The sequence below is a fragment of the Chaetomium tenue genome (assembly GCF_020726465.1).
Source record: "Chaetomium tenue strain MPI-SDFR-AT-0079 chromosome Unknown F5144scaffold_1, whole genome shotgun sequence".
Taxonomy (NCBI): Eukaryota; Fungi; Ascomycota; class Sordariomycetes; order Sordariales; family Chaetomiaceae; genus Chaetomium; species Chaetomium tenue.
Window position 1 is genome coordinate 4,329,105 of NW_027117329.1, and position 12,501 is coordinate 4,341,605.

At 58.7% G+C, this 12,501-nt stretch overlaps 4 protein-coding genes across 4 annotated transcripts; 2 read left to right on the forward strand and 2 right to left on the reverse strand.

Moving 5' to 3' along the window:
* Positions 1-17: 17 nt before the first annotated feature.
* On the reverse strand, positions 18-4,931 carry F5144DRAFT_480925 (uncharacterized protein; the record flags this gene model as incomplete). The annotated part of the gene is made up of 3 exons (XM_066785255.1): positions 18-2,245; positions 2,549-3,505; positions 3,566-4,931. 3 exons carry the CDS (start codon positions 4,929-4,931, stop codon positions 18-20), a joined length of 4,551 nt encoding a protein of 1,516 aa, XP_066648982.1.
* A 2,256-nt stretch (positions 4,932-7,187) lies between these two features.
* On the forward strand, positions 7,188-9,402 carry F5144DRAFT_589112 (kinase-like domain-containing protein; the record flags this gene model as incomplete). Its single annotated transcript, XM_066790000.1, has 4 exons — positions 7,188-7,202; positions 7,285-7,830; positions 7,874-8,312; positions 9,380-9,402. 4 exons carry the CDS (start codon positions 7,188-7,190, stop codon positions 9,400-9,402), a joined length of 1,023 nt encoding a protein of 340 aa, XP_066648983.1.
* Positions 9,403-9,833: 431 nt separating this feature from the next.
* Positions 9,834-10,221, forward strand: F5144DRAFT_589113 (uncharacterized protein; the record flags this gene model as incomplete). The annotated part of the gene is made up of 2 exons (XM_066790001.1): positions 9,834-9,974; positions 10,105-10,221. The coding sequence occupies 2 exons, from the start codon at positions 9,834-9,836 to the stop codon at positions 10,219-10,221; spliced, it is 258 nt and encodes an 85-aa protein (XP_066648984.1).
* F5144DRAFT_56766 (WD40-repeat-containing domain protein) lies at positions 10,112-12,262 on the reverse strand. Its single transcript, XM_066788604.1, has one exon. The coding sequence runs from the start codon at positions 12,203-12,205 to the stop codon at positions 10,361-10,363; it is 1,845 nt and encodes a 614-aa protein (XP_066648985.1). The 5' UTR covers positions 12,206-12,262; the 3' UTR covers positions 10,112-10,360.
* Between the last annotated feature and the right edge of the window lie 239 nt (positions 12,263-12,501).

Below are 12,501 nucleotides of genomic sequence, written 5' to 3' on the forward strand. Positions count from 1 at the left end.
AGAGGAAAGAGGAGTACTCAATCACCAGGCCCCTTCATCATCTTCCCAATGGCCACCGCCCCCGCAAGCAGCATCATCATCCTCGGCAGCACCGAGCGCCCATCATCCAGCTCACCCCCGCCCCCTTCTCCCACCTCCTTCCCACTCTTCATCCCCTTCCTCAACGGCTTCCTCGGATCATCCGGCTTGGCCGCCGGCCCGCTCGAGACCGACCTCTCCGCGGCAGCAGCCGGGCGGTCCCGCGCCGCCTCGCCGTCCGGCAGCAGCAGCAGGTTCTGCAGCGGCAGGCTCATCCGGCGGGACCGAGCACTGCCCAGTGCGCCGCCCAGCGCGCCGCGCAGCCCGACCTCGACGAGGCGCGTCTCGTGGAGGCCGACGTGCAGGTAGCCGGCTGTTTGGAGACGGCTCTTGCTGGTGTGGGGCTGCTCGGTGGGGGGGGCTTTGGGGTATCGGGTTTCGTCCGTCGACGGCCGGATGGTGTCGACTGAGTCGCGGACTGGGCTGGTGAAGGATGCGGCGTCGGAGGAGAGGCTGATTCGGCTTAGGGCGGGGATGGATTTCGGGAGTTTGGAGAGGTCGGGGATGGGTGCGAGGTTCGGCTTCGGTTTCGCGAACTGTGCTGATGTTGGGGTCCGGGCGAACTCAAGGCTCTCACGAAGGCTGCTGAGGTTGATCGGGGAACTCGGTCGAACGGTGCTTGTTGATGAGCCCGATGTCTCGGAAGCGTGGGGCGTAAGGCTGCCGGCGGAGATCTCCGGGGCGGTCTGTTTGCCCTGGGAATCCGGCGCCGAGGTCCCACTGTCGGCGCAAACACGCCGATCTCCGACTTCAGAGCTAGCGCCGGTCTCGTCGATCCTAGCTTCGGGCCCGAACGCCTTCCTGAGAAGGTCATCATTTCCGATCCTAGGATCAGAGCGAGGTTGTTCGGACTCATAAGCATCCTCCTCGCCAATCCCGTCAGCCCAAAAATCCACTTCTTGCGACAGCCCATGCCCGACAACCTGCGCGACAGCACCGTTCCAGGCCTCGGGTTTGACAACCTCAGGGGCAGCCGGGGCCGCCACGGATTGTTCTGCACTCCGCTCACCGGCATTTTGCCCGTCGAGAGCCACCGTCGACACCGGGTTCGATTCCTCGACATCTTCAGGCTTCGGCGATTCGGTTTCGACAGCTCCGGGCACGATCGGGTCCATGATCGAGTCGCCCTCGTCTTCCTCAAGGGTACCGAAACCCGCGGCCTCGGGACCGGCAGAGTCAATCTCGGACTTCTCGCGCGCCCCGCCGTCGACGTTGTCACCGGGTAGTCGTCCACCCAGCACCGGAGCCGAGACGGATTCCTCAACTTCCCCGGTGGAACTTTGTTCGGGACCTTCGGTGGTATCAGGCACGGCTGAAACCGCGCCCGGCTCTTCCTCGATCCCGTCTCCGTTCGGTAACGTATCACTCCCAAGGCCGGGCACGGCCACCTGCTCTTCCTCCTCGATGGGGGACTCCGAATCCGAGTTCCCGGCGGCGTGGCCATTTCCGGCCTGACTAGCAGACACATCGGGTCCGTCGGGTCCGTCAGATACGGCACCGAGTTCGACATCCTCCTCAATCGCGGCACCGCCTTCAGGCGCAACATGAACTTCGGTGTGGGAATCGGGACCGCGACTCTCCTCCTCGCCGACAACCTCGGGAACCCGGGTGTCAGTCACAGCCGGACTACCAACATCCTCGGCCTCTTCGACGGGACCGACATCCAGCGAGGTCACCTCCCCAACAGCGAGGCGCTCCCTACCGGGCTCCTCGCCCACAAACCCGGGCCCGCCACCAACCTCTCCATCACCGACACACCCCTCTCCGGCACCGGCATCGGGCCCGACAACACTCTTCGGACCCTTCACCCCATCCGCGCCCTCTTCCCCAGCCTCAGCCCCAGCCTCGGCACCGCGCCCGGCGCCAAGTTCGCTCCCGTGCGATGACGCGTCCAGCCCATAGGCGGGTTCTGGGGTAGCGGCAGCGGTAACGGTGGTGGCAGTGGCAGTGGCTTCGCACCGTCCAGCAGCAGCAACAGCAAGCAGATCTGAGGCGTAGGCGGCCGACGGCTGCTCGCTCGGGTCCGATGGCCGGATTTCGGACTCTGGGGTGGGGAAGTCCGATGCAGGGGCTGCGGCGGCGGGGGGGCTGTCGGCTGCGGTTGCGTGGGGTTCGGTTCCGAGGGGGGAGGGAGAAGAAGAAGAAGAAGACTGGGTATCCGATGGTGCTGGGGGGGTTGTGTTGTTGTTAGACGTGGGCTTTGGGGGTGGTGGTGGTGAGGGGGGGGTTGGGTTGTCGGGTGTTTGGTGACGTGACACAACCCGAGCGGTTGGGTCGGCATTTTCCGACACCCGGGGAGTGGTTGTGTGACTAGTGGGAAAGTCCCCGAACTCTGTCGTTGCTGTGGGTTGGTCGACAGGGTCTTCGTCGGCTACGACATAGTCGCGTTCATCCCTAGATTTCAGCTCAAGGATATTCGCCCCCGGGAGATCGGATGCAACAACATCTTCGGGTTCGGACACGGGGTAACGGCCTGGGAGGGCAGGGTCCTTCGTGCCCGGTTTAGTCCGTTGGCACTCCGGAGTTATCAATACGCTGTGCCTCGGTGACGAGGCTCCCGTGCTCAATTCGGGGGTGGACGGTGCCGTTGAGAACTCGTCATCCTCTCTCGGGGTGACTACCCTAGCCAGAGCACCCGAGAGCTCCGACTGGGCGACTTCCTCGGAAGCCGGGCTGACCAAGTACTCCCGAGCGTCGGTAAACTCGGCAGTGTCCATTCTCCCCTGTTTCTTTTGGCGAATAGCTGCTGATGTGTTTTTATTTTCTGTGCACGGTGCTTCAGGTTGTTGGACAGCGAGGCTGATGCCCAAGCCGGAAGTTGAGGGTGCCTCTACAAGGACAGTCCCTGTCAGAGCAACTTGAGAGCTCGCCTCCTCTCCAGACGTCATCGAACCCTCAAAACGTCCCTGTAGCTGCCCCCTTCTAGCTTTCTTGTCATTCTGACCATGGGGACCGCCCTCTGCGGTCTGCTCTTCGACGAGAGTCGAAGTGTTGCTCGTGCGAAAGGTAGAAGAGCGGCTCCGTCTAAACAACGAAAATGACCGCGTGGATTTTACCTCTGCGGCAGCTAGCAAGGGCCCTCGGGCTTCGGGCACGGGCATAGGCGACTCCGTCCCATGTTGCTCTGATCTCTCTTCGCTGATCACAGAACCGGACTTACTATCATGCGAAAACAAATCACGAGCCGCCTTCTTGAGATAATCGATCGACCTCACGGACTCTGTAGATCGACGAGACAGCGAGAACAGCCGCCGGGCGCGCGGCTTCGGTGAGCTTTGCAAAACATCTAGGGCGGGCCGCTTTGCTGGTGAGGATTTTACTGACGAGGGCGAAGGTCTTGGGGAGGGCTCATCAAACACGGCTTGCTCTGGCTGCAGCGGCGTGACGGGCGTGATGGGCCGAGCAGCAACCGGAGTCCACGTCACATCTACACCCTTGGGCTTGGGCGGTAAGACTTTGCCTTCATCGAGCCTTGGGGGGGTATCACCAAACACGGCATGTTCAGGATGCAGTGGCGTGACGGGCGTGATGGGGCGAGTGGCAAAGTAAACGTCCTCATACTCGGGGATGTCGTCGATGGAACACGAGTCCTCGAATATCTTGTCCATATCCTTCTGGACCTGGGCTTTCAGCCTCTCGACAAAGGCCGCCTGCGCGTCCTCGCGTGAGGCAAATGGTTCTTTCGCGCTCCCGTGCTTCTCGTGCGCAACGATGGCCTTGTCCAGGACAAGGTGTCCCCGCTTGTGGGCGTTGACGTGGATGGCAATGTTGTGGCCGCGGATAACATCCCCGATGCCGGTCTGGATGCGATCCAGTGCTGCTTGGATGGTCCGGCGGCCGTACGACGCCGAGGGGCCGAGAGTGAACTTGGCGGCGTCTCGTACTGTCCAGCCCACGCCCTTGAGTTCGGCGATGTGGATCTCGAAGTCGTTCATGCCGCTCAGCAATGCATCGGCCTCGTCCCGAACGTGCGAAAGATACCCCTCGATTCCAGAAAAGAAGGCCCCACAGTCTTGAGCGTCCAGGTCCCGAAATAGGGCGAGCGTGCTCTTGATGCTTCTCTGCACATGGTTGTATGCAGGTCCGAGGTGATTTTGCACCCTAAGACTAAGTTCAAACGTGTCATCCCCAAGATGAGTGGAGTAGAGTTCCCTATGGTCTCGGAGATGATGGTCAAACTGCCGCTTTTTTGAGTCCAGTGCCTGGTTAGCAAACTGCAACGCCTTCCACAGCATGTCCTCGCTGAGGAACAGGGTCAGCGGCGTGGTTTGTGTGCTGGAGACTCTTGCCCTCTTCTCGAACGTGGGGACCCGTCGGTGCGGGTTCCTACTTCGAAAATAGATTTCGATGCTGTATCCAGACACGAACTCGAAGGCCTGAGAGGTTTCGACGAAGCGGGATCGAGGTATGGACAAGGTTGAAAGGGGGCCATCGCGAGAAGGGACTGCAGTCTCGCTTCCTTCTGAATCAAGCTCTGGGGCCGGGCAGTCGAGCCACTGGAAGTCTCGGTCGTGGCGGCGCATAAAGAGCCCAATCATCCAGTGAACGGACAGCATAACCTCCTTCGTGTGCGCAACGGTTAGGGGCTGTTTTTCGTAAGACCGGTACGTTCGCTCGGCCCACTCGCCCATCCCTCTCCTCATGACGCGGAAGGTCATCTCGAATCGCTGCGGCTTGCGCTCATAGGTGTCGTTCTTGAACATCTCCAGGGCACCCGAGTCCTTCCGGGTGATGAATTCCTCGGAGCAGCGCTCAATGCGGCGCACAAGGCCGCGGCATATCCTGTTTGTGGCTTCGAACTCTGAGGAGCTGGTATATCTGCGGCAGTACCTGGACCGGATGGCGGGGTCCATGAAGCGTATGTCGACGTGCACCACCAGGGCCGGTATCGTGGACGACCCTAAATGCTCCTCGAAGACGGGAGACAGTAATGCCCTCTCTCGTTCCATCTCGTTGTGTTTCTCGGCGGGTGTGAGCTCCAACCGAGGGAAGGTATCGCCCATAATGAGCTGCGTTCTTGCCGATGGCGAAGCATCGAGGATGCTGTGCTCTGACTCCCACCAAACCATATTTGCTCGACTGTCGACTGTCGACAGTGTCCTGTCGTGTGTGACTGTATAAGACGCAGATGTGTGTGCTCCACTACTTGACCAGGTTTCTGTGGGGTAGAGGGGTTTTCCGATGAGGCAATCGGCGCAGGGGAACAATTATCGAAGCACAGGGGCATCAAGATGCTAGGTCGGGAACCATGTCCTCGGGTGGCAGGGGAAGGAACAGGTAAAGCCAATTGATATGATGGATGGGGAGTGTCAGATGGAAAAGGAGGAATGGGAAACGTGAGTTTGTCAATTGATTGCCTGCCAAGTCAAAGAAAGCTTTTTGCAGTCAGATCTTACCCCTCCATCAAGGATATAAACAGAATGGGTGTTAAACGATCCCCCGTGCATACGGTGCAACGTGGGCGGGCAGCAGAAGAAACCAGCCCTCGGGCGCGGCGCAGGGCTGGCTGTACCCAAGGGGCCCTGGACAACAAAGATATGGCGTGCATAGCAGCCGCCTTAGCCAGGCTACCCCCCCTCCCGCCAGGCCCATCCTCGGCCGATTGGGAAACGATTGGGAAAGGAAAGTGAGGCCTCATGGTGATAGGCTGACTGGCACTGCCAGTCTGGTCTGACACGTATTCCGCGGGAAGAGCGACGGCCTGTGATTGTTCGTTACAATAGCGACTTCCAATTTCTCATCGGCTGGCAAGTCTGGATCGGTCCAATGGCTTACTCCCGGGACGGGAATCCCACCCGGGAATGGGTTGAGGGAATTGCGGAATGAGGGTCAGCCACTCAAGCGCTGGTAAACACCAACCAGGTGACAGGTGTTGCCAACATGGTGTGAAACAGCACGGCCAGCGGCAACCAGCGCCGCCTGGTGTGTCGAAACGCGTATCGCCGGGTCTCTTGCCCAGCTGTGCCAGCTTTTGGCCACCTCGCCGCTTTGAACTGGCCGGGTTAGCTCGGTAAGTCGACCTGGCTCGGCGCATTTGTGAGATTGAGGTTCGGCACAAGTTGTTCGAATTGGGTTTTTCACCATCGGTCTCCGCCCCACTGCACCTTCTGCACCTTCTGCACTTCTGCAAGCGCCTACCATTGCGGCGAACGCACAGGATCGGAGCAGCGGAAAAAGAACCGAGGATGGTCCCAAATGCTCTCAAATGGTCCAATGGCGGCCCTGCCAGTGCCTGCAAGTCCTTAATCGCGCTGGATCGGCAATCTTTCAGCCTTTCGCGATCCGAGTGGCTTGCAGGAGATTGGTAAAAAAACCGGCATGGGAGTGGGGCCCAACCAGCCTTGGAAGGCATGGCTGTGGGCCTGGCTAGAGCAAGCAGGGAAGGCATGGAAGCTCGGAAGGTGGGAAGGGAGCCGGCAGGCTGGCGACTAGCATGTGGAGATTGCCCTACCCCTCAACTTCAGAGGGGTTGGTTGGGATTTGCGCTTCATGTTAGTCTTGCTTCGAAAGAAAAGGTCGACAACCGGAATGGCCGATTCCGTCCCTGTGGCTGAGAGATCAATATTTCGGAATGTTGATCTTTGAGAATAAATACAAAGAATTACCGAGATATCATGACGAGAAGCAAACGGACGACAAACATTTGCTGGTTCCATTGTCATTTGTAGGTATGTGGATGTATGGACTTGGTCTTCGTCAGCTTCACTCATCAACCAAGAACCTCGAACCAAGCACCTAACCCACCCAACCCAGCCCCCCCTTTCTTGCTTCTGACAGAGGCTCGATTCCCTCGCTTTTCTCTCTTCATCAATGATTTACGTGTCGAGGCATTGGTAGGGTTGCATGGTACACAACCCTCGCACTTTTTTCCTAACCCGGAACTGCCGTGCAACTAAGCTCCGGTGCTTACCATCTATATGTCTGCCCATCAACGAAGGCGCATCGTAGCGTCGCAGCGCGCACCATGTCAACAGCTCCTAGTTTCCCTAGCATCCCAATCGTAACACTACACGAAGGTCGGCTTTTTTGCCGCGGGTCGGTACGGTGAAATCTTCAACGGCTACTCCGATGAACCCAGCCATCTTCTCGTCGCCGGTACCATCTCCCATATGCCTTGCTGGATGGTGAGAGGTTGCAAGTCTTTAGTGACTCTCTTGTGGGGACCACTGAAAATCCTGGGTGGGTTGCTCAATGCGGTGCTACTAGACCTGCAAGCTCGATATCTCGAGGGCCGCTAAGTTGGTTAGTCAGTTGTACCCCAAAGGCCCAAAGGCGTGGAAGGGGAGCCAGGCCGTATTCCTTGGTGTAGCAAGATTAAATTCCTTCGACGGATCGATGGTATCAGGCCCGCAGTGGGTGATTTTACAAGGCGGCACCGGCAAGATTCTCGTCAGCCTAGAATACGCACATGTTGAGGACTGGACGTTGGATATTGACACGTCCGATTATGTGTGGCTCGGCCCATCCGGAGTCGAGCAAGTTAAGAGACAGGGCACTCAACAGCGGTATGCAAGGAGGACGATGAAGGGAGCCCAACTTGGTTCCTTGTCTAAAGTGGCTGCCCAAATCAGCCCTCCCTTTGTCCCCTCCCTCACGTTCACACGCCAATCAACCAGGGGTTTCGAGTTATACACACCATTTGTTAGTGGAGGCCCTCTTTTAAGTCATCTCCAAGAACCACAACGTTTCGGCGTCGAGAGGGCCAGACTCTATGCCGTTGAGATGGTTTGCGCGCTGGAATATCTGCACAATGTCAACATTATCGGCTAGCTAACAGCCGGAAATGCCTTGCTAGACTCGGTGGGACATATCACTCTTTTGCGGTTTTGGTCTTTTCACACGACAGAGGGAGAGCAGTGACCAAGTCACCCATGGAAGACCCGAGTATCCAGCGACGGAATTACTTGTTGATCACAAGAACACGCCCAGGGCCGCCGATTGGTGGACACTGTATGTCTTCTTGTATGGAATGCCAACGGGACTACCGCCATTCTACGATAATAACGCCGAAAAGGTCCAGCTCAATATCCTCAACCAGCCTCTCGAGTTCCCCAACTCACTCCCTTCACTAGTCACGTATATCCTGAGCAAGCTCCTTAACCAAGATCCCGGACAACGATCAGGCGCAGGCGGTACCGTAGAGGCCAAGGGCCATCCTTTCTTCGAGGATATCGACTGGAGCAAGCTCATGCAACGGGGCTACCAGCCTGTGTTCAAGCCCGGCTATTCCGCGAGTTCCTTCCAGCACCACGGCGTCGACTATCCCCCTGAACGATGGCTATCCCTAGAGGAACGGCTGAAGCAGTTCGCCGGGTTCACATACAACCGACCCTCAGGCCAACCCAAACCCAAACCCAAACCCACCCCCGAACCCACCAGCACCCCCTCTCCCCACCCTTCCCAACCCACCATCACCAAACCTGACCTTCCACCCCCATCACCAACCACCTCACCCCCGTCCCAAACCCCGACCACAACAACAACAACAACAACAACCCCACCACCACCACCACCAACCCTCCCCCCCCTTAACCCCCACCCAAACCCTCACCCGCGCCATAACCCACCGCAACCACGCCCTCCTCGCCACCCTCCTCGCCACCCTCCTCGCCACCCTCCTCGCCCAAGGATACCACCCCACCCCCCCCACCCGCTCGACAACGACAACGGCTGCCACATCAGCCACACCCAACACCACCACCCACACCGACTACACGCCGCCTTTAGTGCGCGCGGTGAAGATGGGGGAGGCCGGGGTAGTGCGGCTGTTGGTGGCGGCGAGGGCAGGGTGTGGATGTGGATGTGGAGGGGGGGGGGGGGGTGGGAAGACGTGGGAGGGGATGGGTTTGGGGAGGGTAGGGAACCGGTGAGGTTTGTGTGCGGGCGGCCGGTGCAGTTGGCGATGGAGCTGGGGTGGGGGGAGATGGTGAAGGAGATGGGGATGGAGATGGAGAGGGAGAGGAGGGAGGGGAGCCTGGGCGCCACCCCATGGGCAAAAAAAGCTGAGCTCCCAGTGTGGGTGTCGATGAACCTTTGACTTTGACTATAGGAACGAAAAGAGCTTCTGGGAAGCGTACACTCTATTTTCGTTTTGCTTGGTTAGTTTCATTACTTTAATATTTTTACTCGGTTCCTTTTCTCTAATTTATTTTCTCTAGGTAATCTTTTTTGCTCAGTTTCCTTTGCCTCTCTCATTTCTCGAGATCCTTTCCTTTTTTTTTCCCTGGGTCCCATTACTTCCTTTTCTTTCCTAGTCTCCTTTATTTATTTCTCTTTTATTGATTCTTGCTCCCCTTTCCAGTGCGCTTTTTGGCCAAAGGGTGAGTGAGCTTAAGGGGTGGTTGTGGTGGTGTTGTTTGGGACAGGGGGATGTGTGGGTTGAGCAGTCACTTTTATTTTACGGATTGCTTTGTCTTCTCTGAGAGAGAGCAATCTGAAACTGTGAATTATATGACAGCTCTCAAAACATACAGCAGTTAATAAAAATGACAAGGTTCTAGCTTCGGCCATGGGTAGTTGCAGGGAGCTGCATATGCGCCCAACTCAGGGTTTGCTCTTTGTGTCGAGCCAGGACTTAAGGAGTGCGTCCGCATGCTGGAGTCAACATCATCTCCTCTCTCTCTTTCCTCAAGCAAACCACCAATCCTAGGTTCCTGACCCGGCTACCTCTCTCTGTCTCCCGCGAGGAAACCAGAACCCAGGTCCTCGACGACCCCCTGAGTCCCAACACCAGGGCCGAACTCAGCACCGCCATCATGGCCAGGAAGAAGAGGTCTCGCAACATCGCCGCGGAATTCAACACCTACTTTGGCGCGGGCACTGTCCAAGACTGGCAGCGTCTATGCCGTGACGTCGGGCTCACCGGCAACTACACGAGCATCACGCAGTGCCGAAAGGTATGACCACCCGCTGATGTCGAGCAGCGCGGACTGGTGACTGACAAGAGAACAAACGGCAGGCTTTGGGGACCATCCACGTCAACATCCACGACCTTCTCGACGCGGTGGGGACGGGGCGACGCCGCAGCGCTTCGGGAACGCGAGGCAACTGGCCGAATACACGATGCGGACGCGCAAGATTTTCCCAAAGAAGCGGGCCAAGGAGATGGGGCCTGTGAGGGCTCTGTTGCGGATACTCTTCTGATCACAACACCACACTGTATCTAGCATTCGAGGAAACACTTCCACTTCCTCTCTGAACATCAATTGTACACCATCCATCCCATCCCTTCTCCCACCCTGCTTGTACATGCTGCTCTCCACGTAACCAACCCCCCGTTCGTTCAGCCCCTAATCTCCCACAACCGAATCTTGCCCACATCATTCCCCACCGCCAACACATCACTCCCCGCGCTAAACGCCACCGCCGTAATCCGCCCCAGCGGCGTCTGCTCGGTCGGCCAGTTCCGGTAGACGGTGCAGGTAGGCAGATGCACCAGCCGGAGGGCATCCTTCTTGTGAAAGCTGCCAAACGCCAGCAGCTGACCGTCGGGCGCAAACGTAACAACCGAGATGGACGTCGTCAGCTGCTCGAACGAGCGCGTCGGCTCCGGCAGCTTCTTGATCTCCACGGCGGCATCCGCCTTAGCCGACTGCTTGCCAGTCGTCGGCCTGACCAGCAGCTCGTTGCGGTCGTACACATTCAGCACGCCGCTATTGGACCCGACAGCCACCCAGCGATCGCCGCCCAGCTCGGCCGGCCCGCCGCGCCCGCCCAGCGCCATGACCGTACCGCCGATGGACCCTTCATCCCGCCAGATGCCGACGGTCCGGCGCGTGGCCATGCTCCACTCGGCGACCTGGCCATCCTTGCCCGCGATAGTCAACCCCTCGCCGTCAGCCCACCAGGCGAAGTCCGCAACACCGCCGCGCCCGTCGATGCGCGCCTGCGCGATCCACTGCATGGACGCGACGCTGACGATGTTCAGCATGCCGCCGCCCTTCTTGTCGCTCGCTTGGAGGGCGAGGTAGCGGCCGCAGGGGCTGAGGCGGAAGCGCTCCATGGAGCGGTGCTCCTTCTGGTGGCCGTGGATCTTGGAGACCTTTTTCACGAGGCCCGACGACAGGTTCCAGCTGTGGAAGTAGCGGCGGCGGCCGGCGAAGACGACCTCGTCGCCGTCGGGGCCCACGAAGGCCGCCCGCCGCAGGTCCGTGCGCTTGACCTGCACCGACGTCAGCGCCGGGTTGGGCACGGGGTGCGCGGAGCCGTCGATCTGGTGCAGGTACATGATGGAGGAGGTGCTGGAGGACAGGAGGATGGGCCGGCGCGGGTGGAAGGAGAGGGATGAGACGCCTGCTTTGTGCGTGTCGGGGATGTCGCGGGTGCGTTGGATGTCGAGGGTTTCTGGGCGGAGCTTGCGGCGCTTGGCCCGGGTGTTGTCGGCGGTGGGGGCGAAGGAGTTGGCGTCGCGGAGGAAGGTGTCGAGGGGCAGGGGGGCGTCGATGCTCTCGCCGTCGCTGTCCACTTCCATGTCCGAGGCGGAGGAATCGTTCGAGCCGGCCGAGGAGCGGCGCCTCCTCCGTTTGGACCCGGCGGTAGCGGCCTCGTTGGCCCATTCGGGAAGGGGGTAAAGGCGGAGGTACTGTTGCCGTAACCGCCGTGCGTATTCAGTGCCGCTAACAACATCCTCTGCTTCCGTGTTTCTGAGTTTCCTAAGCCGCGTGGCTCCGGCCAGGGAGACGGTCAGCCGCTCGTCGTCGCTGTCCTCCCACGCGGGTACCTCCTCCTCTTTTTCTTGCGGTGTCTGCCTTGCCTCAGCCAATTCAAGCTCCTCGTCTGAGTCTCCCCCTGTGTCGAGGGTAAAGAGCATTGAGTCGGAGACATGCTCGTGGCCTGTGGCGGTAGCATCATCTTCAGGCGCGACTTTTACAAGTGCTTTGGAGTCGGTGACAGCAGGGAGAAAGTCGTCACGGAATAATTGCTCGCGAAATGTTTCCTTGCTCCCTAAGACGAAGCGCTCCAGCTCCTCCTCGTCGGAATCCTTGTCGAGAAGCGCAGTTCTCCTCGTTTCGGCGAAATCGTCGTCGTCGGAGTCGGAGGAAGAGAGGACATCATCTTCGTCGAAGTTGGCAAATGACCCCTCGTCGGAGGGCAAGTCCTCTTGTTGTTCTTGGCGGCGCCTCGACATGGTGAGTTGTTGTGGGAATTTTGGCTGTGGAAGAACACCGAGGGGCAGATCAATCAGTGATCGCTTTGGTTCCCTTTTTTTTTTTCTGAGCTTGCATCGCAGCCTTGCAGAATGGTCAATGCCAAGACTTTACTAAGTGGGGCTAGTTAAGCCAGGGTCTTAGATCCCTCAGCCTCGCACATATTCTCCTGTGTAATCAGATATTTGAGATGAGGCGAGGTGAGTGTGAGGGTGTATGTTTGTGAGACTTGAATGACTCAAAAGGTATTCCATTCATCTTGTAACAAGATAGGAGG

Bases quoted from the DNA above. Each gene is read 5' to 3' on its own strand.
- F5144DRAFT_56766 (XM_066788604.1), bottom strand. From the start codon at position 12,205: ATGTCGAGGCGCCGCCAAGAACAACAAGAGGACTTGCCCTCCGACGAG.